This window comes from Ursus americanus, chromosome X, assembly GCF_024610735.1.
Source record: "Ursus americanus isolate L20-20 chromosome X, mUrsAme1.1.p, whole genome shotgun sequence".
In the NCBI taxonomy this organism is placed as follows: domain Eukaryota; kingdom Metazoa; phylum Chordata; class Mammalia; order Carnivora; family Ursidae; genus Ursus; species Ursus americanus.
The window spans coordinates 49,503,275-49,520,241 of record NC_142164.1 but is presented as its reverse complement, the minus strand read 5'-3'; the positions used below and the strand labels follow the sequence as shown (position 1 = coordinate 49,520,241).

General features: G+C 36.4%; 1 protein-coding gene across 3 annotated transcripts in view; it reads left to right on the top strand.

The window, feature by feature from the left end:
* Nucleotides 1-16,967, top strand: part of DIAPH2 (diaphanous related formin 2) — a 988,957-nt gene that overhangs the window by 297,626 nt on the left and 674,364 nt on the right. For all 3 annotated transcript variants that reach the window (XM_087859798.1, XM_087859797.1, XM_087859796.1), the window contains 3 exons: nucleotides 8,883-8,987; nucleotides 12,250-12,570; nucleotides 14,478-14,592. In XM_087859798.1, the coding sequence (XP_087715924.1) occupies nucleotides 8,883-8,987; nucleotides 12,250-12,570; nucleotides 14,478-14,592 (541 nt within the window). The remainder of the gene's footprint in view (nucleotides 1-8,882; nucleotides 8,988-12,249; nucleotides 12,571-14,477; nucleotides 14,593-16,967) is intronic.

Below are 16,967 nucleotides of genomic sequence, written 5' to 3'. Positions count from 1 at the left end.
GTTACAGATTAGATTTTCAGAGCTTGAGCATAAAATGTTTGTGTGAAGTTGTCATTTTTATTGGTGGAAGAAAATGCACGCTTTTTAAAAGACCTTTATATTTGTAATGTTCTTGTTTTTAAGTAGCACATTTAAAATTCCCTTTGAAAATCTTAGGGTTTCCTTAATTTTTCACTGGCACTTTGATTAGACAACACAAGACTGGAGCAAATTGTGATGATCTATCTCGTAAAATTTTTTGTAAGCATATTTTGTGGAAAGTGGAGTCCTGAAATAATTACAAAAAGAAAAAGCATTTCAGTGTTCAGTGCTTTATTCTCATCGCCAACGTTTAAAATGAAAACATGTATGGTCTCCCAGTGGTTATCTGCATGCCTTCTCTTATTCTGGGTGATTTTTAGAGGCTATATAAAGTAGTAAAAAAAAAAAAAAAAAGGTAGGGGGGCTAGAATGAGAAGTGATAGTTTTGAGATCTGATCTTAGCTTTTCCACAAATTAGCTGTGACTTTAAGTAAGACACTTACTTACTCTCTTTGGATCTTAATTTTGTCATCATTAAAAGAAGAGAATATGTTTAGTGGCCTTGTAAGAAGTCTTCCAACCTGCATATCTCAGCCTTCTGTGATTCCTACTCCATGGGTTTATAGATTAAGATCACATTAAATTACAAGCAGAAACATTGCATGCCTCTTTTCAAATGTACTAATAAATAATTTATAGAGGAAAGCTGTATAGTTTGTATCATGCTTAAAAACACATAGAAGACTCTAACATTGGGAGGGAGGGTGGAAATATAGAATAACTCTTAACATGAATAGTATGATGCAGTTGAAAAAGCTCTGTCTTCTCAGGGACCTAGGAAACATGGTCATTTACTAACTGTGGAGGATCTGGGGTGGGCTTGAAATTTTTAAAGATTAGAAACAATTTGGACTAACCTCTGTGGAACATTTTCTAGGAGCTCAAGTAGAGGGGAATGAAAGAATTAACATTTCATGTTTGACCCAAATACTATTGTTATCCAATCCCATTACCCGCTCTTTCTTCAGACTTGGATCTGTTTGATATTTTTTAATTTCTAAAGGTCAAATCTATGAGGATGAATGTTTATTAACAGTAAAAATACTTTTTTTATTGTTCCACAGACTCTAAAGACAGTTCTAGACAGTAGGTTACATCAATTTCAGAAACAAAAATAATATAATGAATAATACATAGCCTTCTAAAATGACTTGAAGTGACATTTCTATAGATGAACATAAGCAGTATTTACTCTACGTATGCAGGCTTGTTTTGTTCGGCTTGGTGCCCTGACTGAGGTAAGGGATGGGCAGGATGAAGTAAATGGATATTCACCATTGAGATGGTCTCTCCTGCTTAGCGCACCATTATGAATGTATGTAGGTATATATGTTTTTATTTAAATTCTAGTTAGTTAACATATAGTGTAATATTAGTTTGCAGTAGAATTTAGTGACTCATCACTTACATATAACACCCAGTGCTTACCACAAGTGATGTCCTCCTTAATACCCATCACCAATTTAGCCCATTCCCCCCACCTCCCCTCCAGCAACCCTCAGTTTGTTCTGCATAGCTAAGAGTATCTCTTATGGTTTGCCTTCCTCTCTTTTTAAATTTTCTTTCCCTTATGTTCATCTGTTTTGTTTCTTAAATTCCATATATGAGTGAAATCATATAGCATTTCCTTCTCTGACTGACAACTCACATAGCATGGTACACTCTAGTTCCATCCATGTCCTTGCAAATGGCAAGATTTCATCCTTTTTGATGACTAATATTCCCTACACACACACACACACACACACACACACACTCACACACATACCACATCATCTTTATCCATTCATCAGTCAATGGACATTTGGGCTGTTTCTGTAATTTGGCTATTGTTGATAATGCTGTTATAAACATCAGGGTGCATGTGCCTCTTTGATTCAGTATTTGGTGTATCCTTTGGGTCAATACCTAGTAGTGCAGTTGCTGGGTCATAGTGTAGTAATATTTTCAATGTCTTGAGGAACCTCGATATTATTTTCCACAGTGGCTATACCAGCTTTCCCACCAACAGTAAGAGGGTTCCCCTTTCTCTGCATCCTCACTACCATCTGCTATTCCCTGTGCTGTTAATTTTAGCTGTTCTGACAGTTGTGAGGTGGTATGTCATTGTAGTTTTGATTTAGATTTCCCTGACCATGATTGATACACAGCATATTTTCATGTGTCTGTTAGCCATCTGTATGTTTTCTTTGAAAAAATGTCTATTCATGTCTTCTGCCCGTTTCTTAACTGGATTATTTGTTTTTTGGGTATTGAGTGTCATAAGTTCTTTATAGATTTTGGATACTAACCTTTTATCAAATGTGTCATTTGCAAATATCTTCACCCATTCCAAAGTTCACCTTTTAGTTTTGTTGATTGTTTCCTTCACTGTGAAGAAGCATCTTCGATTGGTGAAGTCCCAGTAGTTAATTTTTGCTTTTGTTTCTTTTGTCCCTGGTAGATATGTCCAGTACCAAGTTGCTACAGTTGATGTCAGAGAGGTTTCTGCCTGTATTTTCCTCTAGGATTTTGATGGCTACCTATCTTACATTTAGGTCTTTAATCCATTTTGAATTTATTTTTGGTGTAAGGTGTAAGAAAGTGGTCCAGTTTCATTCTTTTACATGATGCTGCTCAGTTTTCCCAACACCATTTGTTGAAGAGACTGTCTTTATTCCATTGGATAATCTTCCATTGGATAACCTTTCCTCCTTTATCAAAGAGTCATTGACCATATAGTTATGGGTCCATTTATGGGTTTTCTGTTCTGTTCCATTAATCAATGTATCTGTTTTTGTGACAGTACCATGCTGTCTTGATGACTGTAGCTTTGTAATATAGTTTGAAGTCCCAAATTGTGAAGCCTGCATCTTTGCTTTGCTTTTTCAAGATTGTTTTGGCTATCCGGGGTCTTCTGTGGTTCCATACAAATTTTATGATTGCTTGTTTAGCTCTGTGAAAAATGCTGATGGTATTTTGTTAAGTACTGCATTGAATGTGTAGATTGCTTTGCGCAGTATAGACATTTTAACAATATTTGTTCTTCCAATCTGTGAACATGGAATGTTTCTCCATTTCTTTGTGTCTCTTCAATTTCTTTCGTAAGTGTTCTATAGTTTTCAGAGTATAGTTCTTTAATCTCTTTGGTTAGGTATATTCTTAGGTATCTTACAGCTTTTGGTGCAATTGTAAATGGGATTATTTTCTGTTGCTTTTTTTCATGTATAGAAATGAAACACATTTCTATACATTGATTTTGTATCCAGTGATTTTACTGAATTCGTGTATCCATACTGGCAATTTTTTGGTGCAGTCTTTTGGCTTTTCTAAAAAAAAATATATATAGTCTATGAAGAGTGGAAGTTTGACTTCTTCCTTGTCAATTTGGATGCCTTTTATTTCTTTTTGTTGTATTATTGCTGAGGCTAGGACTTCCAGCACTATTTTGAACAAATGATGAGAGTGGATATCCCTGTCATGTTTCTGACCTTAAAGGAGAAGCTTTTAGTTTTTCCCCGCTGAGGATGATATTAGTTGTGGGTCCTTCATATATAGTCTTCATGATGTTGAGGTATGTTCCCTCTATCTCTACTTTGTTGAGGGTTTTTATCAAGAATGGATCCTGTACTTTGTCAGTTGCCTTTTCTGCTTCTGTTGAGAAGATCATGTAGTCATTATCCTTTCTTTTATTAATGTGGTGTATCACGTTGATCGATTTGTGAACATTGAACCACCGTTGCAACCCAGGAGTAAATCCCACTTGATTGTGGTGAATGATTCTTTTAATGTGCTGTTGGATTTGATTTGCTAGTATTTTGATGAGAATTTTTACATCTATGGTCATGAGGAATATTTGCCATTTATTCTCTTTTTTAGTGGGGTCTTTGTCTAGTTTTGCAATTGAGGTAATGCTGGCCTCATAGAATGAGTTTGGAAGTTTTCCTTCTATTTCTATTTTTGGAACAGTTTGAGAAGAATAGGTATTAAGTCTTCTTTAAATGTCTGGTAGAATTCCCCTGGGCAGCCATCTGTCTCCCCTGCCCCAGTGTTTTGTTTGTTGGGAGCTTTTTGATTTCTGGTTCAATTACTTCTCTGGCTATTGTTGCGGAAAAGTAAGAATCAGAGCGGTGAGAGACCAAGTGACACTCGGAGAAGTAGGAGAGCTTGGATTTATTTTACACAGGTGGATCCAGATGAGCTCCTGCTCCAAAATCTGGGCCCCAGGCAACGGGGTTACAGGGCTTTTATAGGGCACTGCAGGCAGTCAGGCTCCGAGGGCTATGCTGACTGCTGGTAGGTGGGTTTGGACTGGGGGAGTGGGGGCTGCTTTAGGCAGGAACAGTAGTAAAGGGAGCCTGTGGCAGAAAGCCTGTTTACAGAAGCAGAAATGGCTGGTTATCTCTTGCTCCCAGTAGGGCTTCTAGTTATCTCTAGCTTATTGTTAGTATCTTTCCATCTTCTTGGGCCTCCTGGCCTGGACCTGCTCTGGGCAGTTTCCCTCTTCACTATCAGTCTGTTAAAATTTTTTATTTTCTTCCTATTTTAGTTTTGGTGGTTTATATGTGTCTAGAAATTTATCTGTTTCTTCCAGTTTGTCCAATTTGTCAGCATATAATTTTTCATAATATTCTCTTACAATTGTTTGTGTTTCTGTGGTGGTGGTTGTGATCTGTCCTCTCTCATTTGTGATTTTATTTATTTGGTTCCTTTCTCTTTTCTTTTTGAGAAGTCTGGCTAGGGGTTTATCAGTTTTATTCTTTCAAGGATCCAGCTCCTAGTGTCATTGATATGTTCTACTGTTTTTATTTTTTAATTTCTATATCATTTATTTCTGCTCTAATATTTATTGCTTCCCGTCTTCTGCTGGTTTTAGGCTTTATTTGCTGTTCCTTTTCTAGGTCCTTTATGTGTAAGGTTAGTTTGTGTATGAGAGTTTTTTGCTTCTTGAGGTAGGCCTGTATTGAAATACACTTCCCTCTCATGACTGTTTTTACTGCATCCCAAACGTTTTATCATGTCATGTTTTTAATCCATTCTCATACCCTATATCTTTTGATTAGAGCATTTAGTCCTTTGACATTCTGAATAATTTTTGATAGATATGCATTTTGTGCCATTGTATTATTTGTAAAGTTGTCATTTCTGGAGATTTTCTCTGTTCCTTTCCAGTCTTTGTTACCTTTGGTCTTGCTTTCTTAGAGTATCCCCTTTGATATTTCTTGCTAGGTTGGTCTAGTGGTCATGTACTCCTTTAGTTTTTGTTTGTCTGGGAAACTCTTTATCTCTCTTTATGTCTGAATGACAGCCTTGCTGGATAGAATATTCTTAGCTGCGTATTTTTGTATTCAGCATGCTGAATATATCATGGCACACTCTTCTGCCCTGCCACATTTCTGTGGATAAGTCTGTTGCTAACCTTATTTGTCTTCCCTTGTAAGTTAAGATTTATTTTCCCTTGCCGCTTTTAGGATTTTTTCCTTATCTCTCTATATTTTGTAAATTTTACTATGATATGTCTTGGTGTTTGCCTGCTTTTGTTGATTTTGATGGGCATTCTCTGTGCTTCCTGGATTTGGATGTCTGTTTTGTTCCCCAGATTAGGGAAATTTTTCTGCTATCGTTTCCTCAATTAAATTTTCTGCCCCATTTTCTCTCTCTTCTTCTGAGACTCCAAAATACAAATGTTATTGTGGTTTATGGACTCTGTTAAGTTCCCTAAGTCTACATTCATGATTGAACATTTTTCTTTCCTTCTTTTTAACTTCATTATTTTCCATAGTTTTATCTTCTGTATCACTTATTTGTTCCTCTGCTTCTTCCATCCTTGTAGATCATTACATACAGTGGGTTTCACATCTCGGTTATAGCATTTCTTATTTTGGCCTGACTAGTTTTTCAGTCTTTTCTCTCTGTGGTAAGGGACTCCCTGGTGTCTTCTGTAGTTTTCACAAGCCGCAATAGTATCCTTATGATGTTTCTCTTAAATACTGAATCAGGCATGTTACTTAAATCTGTTTCTAGTAGATCCCTGACTGTGACCTTTTCTTGGTCTTTCCTTTTGGATTAATTCCTCCATCTTGATATTTTGTCTAGGTCCCTGTCTTCTTCTCTGTGTTAGGAACACCTGTTATGTTTCCTGTTCCTGAGAGTAATGGCTTTATTAAGGAGAGGTCATATACACTGCAGGGCCTGGCACTTCAGGAACTGCTCCTGGTCTATGCTGTGTGTACTCTGCTGCTGTTTTTTGGCTGTTCTTTCCCCTAGGTCAGTGTTCTGCAGAGTTTCTCCTTCCCTGCAGTGGGGAGTGTTTGGATCTTGTCCATTATGTGGTGAGTTTTTCCTAGGTGTGCTCTGGTCTGCTTGTTAAAAGAGTGGTGATCCTCTTTCCATTAGAGCTGAAGCTTTGTAGTACTCTGTGGTCCGTGGACCTGGGGGATGTGGGGGGTTTGTGCTGGTGTTCTGGGGGTATGCCCCACTGCATTGCTTCTCAGGCACACTTGCCCTAGTAAAGAAGCATCTGCAGAGCACGGGGTGGGGTTTGGTATAGGCGCCTCAGGCCTCCACTGTAAACCCTTTGGTACTCCCTAAAGTCAGTCCCAGCTGATGGGTGGGTGGATAAAAATGGTACCAGTCCTCTCCCTTGTCTCCAGTGTGGGGAGTTTGTGCTTGCCAGTGTCTGGGAATCCCTCGCAGAGGAGCAAAAAGTCTCGTCTTGTGTGTTCCAGGTTTCCCTCAAATCCCTGCGTTCACCCTTTATGTGTCCAGGCCATCTACCTGCCCAGCAGCACAGTGCACCTGTGTTTTATCTCAGGCACATCAGCTGAGTTTCAAAATTCTTAAATTTTGGTATCTGTTAAGTGTGGACCCATGGTGATCCTTTGAGGGAGTGTCATGCCACGCTGGGCATGGCATCAGTTTGTCTCGTAAGTGCAGTTGCACCAACACACAGGAACTTGAAGTTTAGAGTAAAGTGCAGCAGAAAGCCAGCATCCAAGTTAGCTGCCCTCAGCAGGTGTCTCTGTCCTTATGCTAAGGAACTGGGCAGCACAATGCTACCCACTGGCTCTTTTGTCCCTGGAGAGGCAGTGCCTCCCCTAGCAGATACACGCCAAGAAGGAGGGACTTTCTCTTCTAGTGCATCCCAGGGGATCCTCAGATTGTGCCATCTGCTCCCAGGCCTCCGCCTTCTCCACAGGTGTACCACTGCATTCGCCAGGCTCCACATGGCCATGGTGTGGACTTCTAGAACTTAAGTGTTTAACTCTGCTGGTTGTAAAAACTCATGATAATCAGCCCCTCTCATTTTCCCAGTGAATTATTTTGGGAAAGTGGTTTTTTTTTTTTGGTATGCGATCCCCTGTGCTCTGCTTACTCTATCTCTTTCACTCTTTTTTTTTTTTTTTTAAGATTTTATTTATTTATTGGACAGAGACAGCCAGCGAGAGAGGGAACACAAGCAGGGGGAGTGGGAGAGGAAGAAGCAGGCTCCTAGAGTGGGAGAGGAAGAAGCAGGCTCCTCCTAGTGGAGGAGCCTGATGTGGGGCTCAATCCCAGAACACCGGGATCATGCCCTGAGCCAAAGGCAGACGCTTAATGACTGAGCCACCCAGGCGCCCCATCTCTTCATTCTTTTGCTCTTTTCCTCTGTCCGTGATCTGAGCTCCCTCCCCCCAACAGCATCCGCAGTTCTTTTCTACCCTAAATCATGTCTCTGCATTTCCTACCTTCCACAATGTGGCTCTTCTTTCCCTGTAGTTGTGCAGTTTGGTCTCTCAGTTCTCTTAATGATTTCTTGACTTCAGAAAGATTTGATATACATGTAGTTGTATTTGAAGGATGAGGCAAACATTGCTTTCCCCTACTCCTTTGCCATCTTAACTCCTCCCCCAACACATCATAATTTAACCTCTCATTTTCTCTCTTTTAGTATTTTATACAAGTGTTTTGGTTAAGCATCTGAAGGAGAATTCCATTTAAGTTATACATATATCATTCTACTGTCAGATTTTGTGGAATACCACTTTTGGGATGCTAGACAATTATGATTGTAATAGAAATATTATGATTTGTATTAATGAACAATCTTTGAGCCTTCTAAAAGTATATTACCTTTTCAACGTTAAATATAGTTACAGAGTTGAACTGCTTGATGGTGAATTTTTAGGTTTCATTTTCTAATTTGATAAAGTTAAATGTATGGGATGAAACATTTAAGAACATAATTAATTCTGAAACCTATTTTTCAATGACAAAACAATATAAATGTCCATTGTATGTGAAGAGAGACTTCTCAGTCCACCCTTTTAAAGTTTTGTTTGGGGAGCGCCTGGGTGGCTCAGTTGGTTCAGCGTACCACTCTTGGTTTCTTCTTAGGTCATGATCTCATGTGTGGTGAGATGGAGTCCTGAGTCTGGCTCTGCATGCAGTGGGTAGTCTGCTTGAAGATTCTCTCTCTCTGCCCCTCCCCACACACTCTCCCTGTCTCTATCTCTTTTTCTAAAATAAATAAATAAGTCTTCAAAAAAATAAAAAATTTTTCTTTCTTTCCCTTTTTTTTTTTTGTGAAAATGTTTTTTTTTTGTTTTTGTTTTTTTTACCTTGGGTTGCTGCCATATTTCCTCTTTACTAACACTGTAATCAGTAACCTACCCCAACAGGTGTGCTAAATTGTTATGAAAGTGATCTGGAGCTTTGATTTTCTGAATGACCAAGAAAATCAATGAAGCAAAAGACATTGTACTTACTTAATACTTAAAGTTGTTTAAAACTTTCTCAAAACTATGTTATTAAGTGTACATTTATGGTGGTGATCATTGCAGTTCGATGAGGAATTCACAGCTCGACAGGAAGCTCAAGCTGAGCTTCAAAAAAGAGAAGAAAAAATTAAAGAGCTTGAAACAGAAATTCAGCAACTTCGAACCCAGGTAATGAAAGAATATATAGACTTTATGTCATGTCACAGTGAATTTGATGGTAGAAAATTATCTTGTTAGGTGGAAGGAAAAATGTGACCAGAAGCAGACTTTTTGGCAGTTTTGCATTTTAGTTGAAATAACTCTACAGATTTGATTTTCCAGGACAATAAATAATTTTACTATTTGGATAAAAAATAAGGTATTAATTGCTTACACTTCCCTAAATAGTTTTAATGGAATATATTACACAAGCAAGACTGTTTGGGAGACAAAAATTTCTTGATGATTTGAAAAGTTAGATGCATAATTTCAAAACCTAGAAATTTTGCATTTCCTACTGCATCACCTATGATGAACAGCAGTCATACACACTCAAGATCTTAGTTATAGTGTCTAAACTTTAGAACTGATTAAGTCCTCTCAACACTTTTTTATTTATTTCTTTTTTTTTAAACACCCTCAGCACTTTTTATGTTTTAAATGGTTATTAAGAAATGGAAAATTACCAGTGTTGGTGAGAAAAATGTCCTTTTTCTATGTATGCATTTTCTTTTTAGTTTTTACTATGCATTTTAACCTTTAAAGCCCCTTAATGAAAACAATGAGAAAATAAAATGGAAGAAAGAAATGTTCATTAAAACCCCAAATTCAGCCACATTAAGTTTTGACAGTCTAATTGGCCCTGTTAAATGATTTATGAATTTGGCATCCTTCCATCTAGTAAGCAGAGGGTAACTCCAAAGGGTTATACAAAATGAAAAGTTTTTATGGAAAGAGGGTAGGACAACAGGTTTTTAGGGAAAAGAAAAGATCTTTTAGGTCCTGCCACTTTCCCTTAGGGGAAAAAGCAAGAGGTCTTATGCAGATTACTTCATCTTCCTTTAGGGCCTGGAGAGGACTTCTGTGGCTGACTTAAGGTCTGCTGATGTAAAAGTTCCTGACTCACCTGTTAAAACTATTTCTTGGGGCTGTTGAAACTGCAATTAGATTGTATATTAAGCTCTGGTTTGGGGACTCAGCCTAACCGATGCCATTTGGGGCCTGTGGTTTTTTTTTCTAACACCTGGTAACATAGCACATGCTCAGTAGATGTTTATTGATTGACTACATTTGTATCCATCAGTCTACTGAGAAATAACTTCAAAAGTCACTGACGAACTCCAGATTATTCAGTGCAGTGCCTTTTCCTACCCTTAGTCTGTTTTCACTTATCTATAATATTTGATAATTTCTTCCATTAAATCTTTCTCCTTTTTTGTATCATCCGACTTCCCTTTCCATATCTCTGAGAACTCAATTTCTTTTTGTTTTTATCTGCCCCCCCCCAGAGATGGTGACATTCCTCAATGTCACCCTAGCACAGGGCCCTGCTATTTAGTGAGTAGTTGCTTATTTATTATTAAATTAACTGATCTGTAAAAATGCGGAGTCACACAGTCCCTTCTAGTGTACCCAAAATTGTGCCAAATACTAAATTATTCATTAGCTATATTCAATTCTCAATACTCTGTTGTAGCCTAATTTAATTGTTGCATTCCTAATTGTTCATGAGAGCTAAGAGAAGGCTGATATGATTTGATTTTTAAAGGCTGGTGGCATTTATTTGGGATTCTTTATTAAATTTGTGAAACATGCATTTAACTTGAGTAAAATCCTCTGTTAAAAGTGATAGCATTTTTATAGTTCCACAAGTTTCATATCATAGATATGATCTAATAGAGTAAAAATTTGATGTTAACAAATATAATTTTGCTCTTTTAATAAAAAATTGGATGTACATTTTACCTTTCAAAGTATTTAACAAATCTATTTATACGTAAAACTTGTAAATTACTAATTTCTTAAACTTTTCAGAAGAATTATTTTGATTTTCTCCATAATTTCTTTGATCTCAATCAAGATTGTAAAAATCTGACCGTTTTCTATAATTTTGCTGCATTAAAATAAAATGAAAATAGTTTTGCATATTATAATTCCTACTAATTTCAGGAGAGGATTCCTTTCTAGGGGAGGATTATCATTTGTTGAGTGTATAAATACTTCAGTTGCATATATGTATATATACACATAAACATCATACATATGAATAAAATATTTGGACAGTGCATAGTAAATATTATGAGAAACATTTCCATGATTCTATGATTGTTTATTTTTAATATTCTTATAAATAGGTCCATCCTTTAAATTGATTATTCTTAAAATATGCTTCAACTTATTTATTTTGTAAAGCTATTTCTAAGTTTAGTTAGTACAATTAAGTACTCCAACTTTGAAATTCATATTAGTAAAGATAAGAAGACTTTTCCCCCCAAATAAAAATAACACTATGCCAAGAAATTTTATTAATTTCAAACTTTTCATTCAGTTCATCTAATGTCATATCTTGATTACAAATACATCTGTTCATTGGTAGGATTTTCTTAGGAATGTTTATAATAACAAACTTCACTTTAATATTCATGTATTTTAGAAGGGAACCATTGTGACCAGTAATGGTTTAAAGAAACAGGTACAGATAAACTTAAAAAGTAGACAGTTTGGAATGAGATGCTGTCCTTCATCTGTTATCCATTATCATTAGAGAATGAGGTTGAAGTTAATTTCTGGTAGTAGATTTTAGACTCTGCGACCTTTGGTTAGTCATTTAACCTTTTTGTAGTTATGTTTTTCTCATCTATAAGCAGTGAGATAAAGTTTGGATTAAAAAAGCCCTACTTACATTACAGGGTTTAATAACAATGAAACTAAATAATAGGTAATGAAAAGAAATAATAGATGTAAAAACATTGATAAACATATATTACCAGGCAAATGGATGTTACTCAGCATTAATTATTGGTACTAGAAGACAGCTAACGTATGGGTGCTATGAGATAGACTCTGGGTAAGCTAATTGGCTCCAAGGGAATCAGATCGATGATTGTGTTAATTATCCCATATTCAAACCAACTAGTCTAATAGGCTCAAGCCACTTCAGTACTTCTTTGCATATATTTATAATGAAAGGTAATTTTTCATTACTTTGGAGGAGTGTTTCACAAAATCTTTGAGGATGCCAACTTTTATAGTGTGTTAGCAGAAGTAGTCATTGTACAGAGATTATAATGCTTATCAAACATCTATGGGAGTCTTTTTCAGTTACTGTTAAGCCCTTTGATGTTACCAAATTAAAGTGTATATAATCTTAAACCCCAAATGTCTACTGATAGGTTTTCTTTGTTGTATATTTTACTGTAAGCATTTAAACATTGTATTACATATGTTTCAGGGACATGGACTCTCAGGTTCATCAGGAATTCCAGGCCCTCCTCCACCACCTCCATTGCCAGGTGGTGGGTCATCCCCACCACCACCACCTCCACCAGCACCACCTCTACCTGGAGGAGCTCTCCCTCCTCCTCCACCTCCTTTACCTGGAATGATTGGTATACCACCACCACCACCTTTGTTTGGGGTACCTCCTCCACCATTTCCCCTTGGAGGGGGAATTCCTCCTTTCCCAGAAGTACCACTTGATCTGCCTTATGGGATGAAGCAGAAAAAATTATATAAACCTGAGGTGCCCATGAAGAGAATCAATTGGTCAAAGGTGATTATGACTATGACTAGACTAGATTATTTGACCAGATATTTTTAGGACTAGATTATTTTTGGCTTTGTCCAGCCATAGTTGATCATTAATATGTGAGTTACTCTTGGTGCATATAAGTATAGTATAATGCTTGAGAAGATGACTGGTGACTAGAGAATGTTTTTTTTGTTTGTTTTGTTTTAGTTTTTTTTTTTTTTTTAAGATTTTTATTTATTTATCAGAGAGAGAGAGAGCACGAGCAGCAGGAGAAGCAAAGGGAGAGGGACAAGCAGACTCCTCACTGAGCTCAGAACATGATGCAGGGCTCAGTTCCAGGACCCTGAGATCATGACCTGCACCAAAGTCAGGCACTTAATCAACTGAGCCACCCAGGAGCCCCTTTTTTGTTTTAGTGTTAAATATTTAGATGATATGGAATAGGTGGCAGTGTTCTGTAGTGGCATGACCTAATTATTCTTTATGTACTGTATGAAAGTTTATTTTTGAATGTTATTTTGCTTCTTTTTTTTTTTTTTTTTTTTTTTTTTTTTTTTTTTTTTGAGAAAGAGAAAAAGAATGCAAGGGGAGTAGAGGCCAAGGGGGAGGAGAGAGAGAAAATCTTAAGCAAGCTTCACTCCTGAACCTGAATGGAGCTTGAGCTCATGACCCTGAGATCATGACCTGACCTGACATCAAGAGTCAGGCACTTAACTGACTTAGCCACCCAGGCATCCCTATTTTGCTTTATTATTATAAGACTATGTCTTGTGAAAAGCTTATTATCAAGATTGACACAGTCCCTACTTACTAGGAACTAATCTGCTAATGAAAATACAGTTATCCACTACATCAAAAACTAATGATGTTACTGTATGGTGACTACATACCATAATAAAAAAAATTAAAAAAAAAGAAAATACAATTATCCAGACCATAATTTGGGGAAATGACTCATCCAAGAACATGCTTAGAATGAAATATGACAGTATCTACGTAGTAAATTGGTTTGACCAGAATCATGGTTAAACCAGTTTTTAGTTAAGAATATTCTTAGGCTTTGCTCATAAGAGTAAATGAGGTACAAATATTTTTGGAATGTAGTTATTTTTTATTAGGTACACTCCACCAAACTGTAGGATCCAGATGCTATTGGTCCAGTTGTCTCTGTATATAAATGTAATGATATGTTCATGTAGCATTTAAGCATAGGGTGAAATGGTACTAATATAACACAAAGCATCATGATGTACTGGAAAATATACAGTTCTAATCTTGGCTTTTGGTGTAATGGTTAAGAGGACAATTCTCTGGAGCAACACTGTCTGGGTTTAATTCCCATCTTTGCCATTTACTAGTTTGGACAGCCACTTAAACTTTCTGGGGCTCAGTTTCCTCATCTTTAACTTGGAGATAATAATAGGTCCCACTTCAAGGGATTATTATAAGGGTCAGATTAGGTAATATATGCAAATCACTTAAAACAGCACCTGACACATTATAGGGGGTATGTAAGGTGTTAGCTATTATGATTATTACCTTCACCCTGGTCAGTAAATGTGGAGAATTAATTCATTTTTCTGATTTTTAGTTTCTTCATTTTTAAAAATCCAGGAGCAGAAAAAAATGTATGTGAGTCGGGGGAGGGACTTACTAAACTATTTTTAAGATTCCTTTCAATAGAAGACTTTTTAAAATGTGATTTGCTACATGGCTAATTGCTGTTGTGTATCTTTTCTGTGCACCAATAGAATTCTGGGACTTCCCCAATGAATATTTACTTAAATCTTATTTTGTTAGATCCTAAAATTGATTTAGTAGGTAAATATGTAAAGGAACTGTCATTCAATCTTGGTGAAATTGAATTCTTTGAAGAATTAAATGTGAAATAATAATTTAGAAACTTATCTTTGTTATTTTTGTTTCAGATTGAACCCAAAGAATTATCTGAGAACTGTTTCTGGTTAAAAGTTAAGGAGGACAAGTTTGAAAATCCAGATCTCTTTGCAAAATTGGCACTGAATTTTGCTACCCAGATAAAAGGTACATCTTATTTTTTTAAATATAAATTTCTTATTGTGATATATTGAATTCAGTGCTTTGCCAAAAATTTCTAGTAATGTAGATATATGTATAATTTTTCTACCCTGGACAGAGTCAAACATAAATTGATTAACTTATTTACTAGATTTTACCCAGCAACTAATGGAGGATAGCTCGTTTTCTTTATTTTTAAGAATTTTAAAAAAGATTTTATTTATTTTTTTGACAGAGAGAGAGAGGGAGGGAGAGAGAGAGAACAAGCAAGGGGAGTTACAGGCAGAGGGGGAAGCAGACTCCCTGCTGAGCAGGGAGCCTGATGCGATGCTGGGCAGGATCCCAGGACCCTGGGATCATGACCTGAGCTGAAGGTAGATGCTTAACCAACTGAGCCACCCAGGTGCCCCATATTTTTAAGATTTTATTTGAGAGAGAGAGAGAGAGAGAGAGCGTGCGCACACATACATGTGCACACGCACAAGTGGGGGAGGGACAGAGGGAGAAGGAAAAGGACAAGCTTACTCCCCTCTCAGTGGGGAGCCTGACATGGGACTCAATACCAGGACCTGAGATCATGATCTGAGCTGAAGTCAGATGCTTAACTGGTGAGCCACCCAGCCCCCACTCTTTCTAATCTTATTTTTCATAAATGTTACTATTCATCTGAAAATGTTGGTTTATTCTTACTGTTTAATATGTGAGGTATACCCCTCTATTATAGTTATTATTTTTACTGCGAAGTAGAGGAAATAAATTTGTCAATTTGCTTTGTAAGGGAAAACAATGTAACAGAATACTAATGGCCCAGAAGTTTTCATGAAATTGGGATAAGATTTGGCTGCTAGTGCATAGTCTTTCCTCTTACATTTGTACTACTTATCAGTTTGTTTTCCTAGGAAATTTCATAGTTTTTTCCTACAAGCAGATTTTTTAGAATAACATCAAAATCTGGTACCTATTTTACTGATTTGAAAATAGAGTGCTTTGTTTGTGATTAGATAGTTAACCTCTTGTGAATTTCACACGTAATTTTAATACTATATAGGTAACTTCTCAATCTCATAATTACTAGGGTTTGTGAATTTTTAGTATTTTAACTACTGTTTTACTAATTATTGCAGAATTGATGGTTCAGATAAGCATAGGATCTTTTCAGTCTGGATGAGTCTCCACGACTAAGAAACTGATACATTCCATATGCCCATGCCCTTGGAATTGGCATCTTTACCATTCATTTGTATGATTTGTCACAACATGCCCTAGAATGTGAGAATCTGAATTTTGGAAGATTGAGTGAGAGAGAGAGAGAGAAAGACCGAGAGACAGAGGTGAAAAATACTCCTTTTCAGACCATCTATCATATCTTGCACACTGGAGGTGCTTGTGCTGTATTTGTTGTTACTTGTAAATTGAAGTTCACACACACACAGAAATCAGAGGTAATTAGAAGAAATTTGACATTTAAAAAATTCCTGGCATTCTTTTTTTTTCTTGTAAGTAACCTTCACATTTAAAGGATTCTTCAGTGACTCTAGAGACTACTATTTGTTATAAACACTTTTTTTAAATTAAAAAAGTTAAAAATGCTTATATCACAGTATTCATATAGTAAAAAAAAATAAAATAAAAGGATGCATGATAAGTTATCCCTTCAATCCTAGACTTACAGCTTCTTCCCCAGAGAAAACCATGGTTACTAATTTCTCACATTGTCTCCTAGAAATAGTCCATGCTTCTAGATGCATATGTGTATTTATCATTTTTTTTATTTTTTACTTCTTGCTGTTTTCACTTTATATACTTGGATGTTATCCATAGTAGCTTGTGTTCATCTGCTCTGTTCGTTCGGCATACTGCATAGAATTTGGTGGTATGGACTTAACCTAATTTATTTAACCAGTCCCCAGTGAATGGGTATTTAGATTAATTCTAGTCTCTTTTGGTATTTCAAGCGATGCTGTGATGAATGTGTATCTGCATATGCCTTTGTGAACAAAAGATCTATTTGTAGGACAAATTCTAGAAGTGAAATTCCTGGATATGTTTATAATTTTGATATATATTACCAAATTGCCTTCCAAAGAATTTGTGTCTGTAGTGGCATCTAAAATATAATATATGAGTATCTGTTTCCCTGCAATCTTTGTCCATCTCAGAGGTGATAATGGTAAATCATCCATGTTATAATTTTAACTTCTTAAATTCGGAGTGAAGGTGAGCAGCTTTTATTACATTCAAAGGCAATTTTTATTTACTTTTCTGTGACCATCTCCCTCCAGTTCTTTGCACATTTTATACTGAGCAGTTGCTCTTTTACTTATCCATGTATTTGTATTGAGTCCCACAAGAATCATAGATTTCGTGAAATTTTAGAGTTA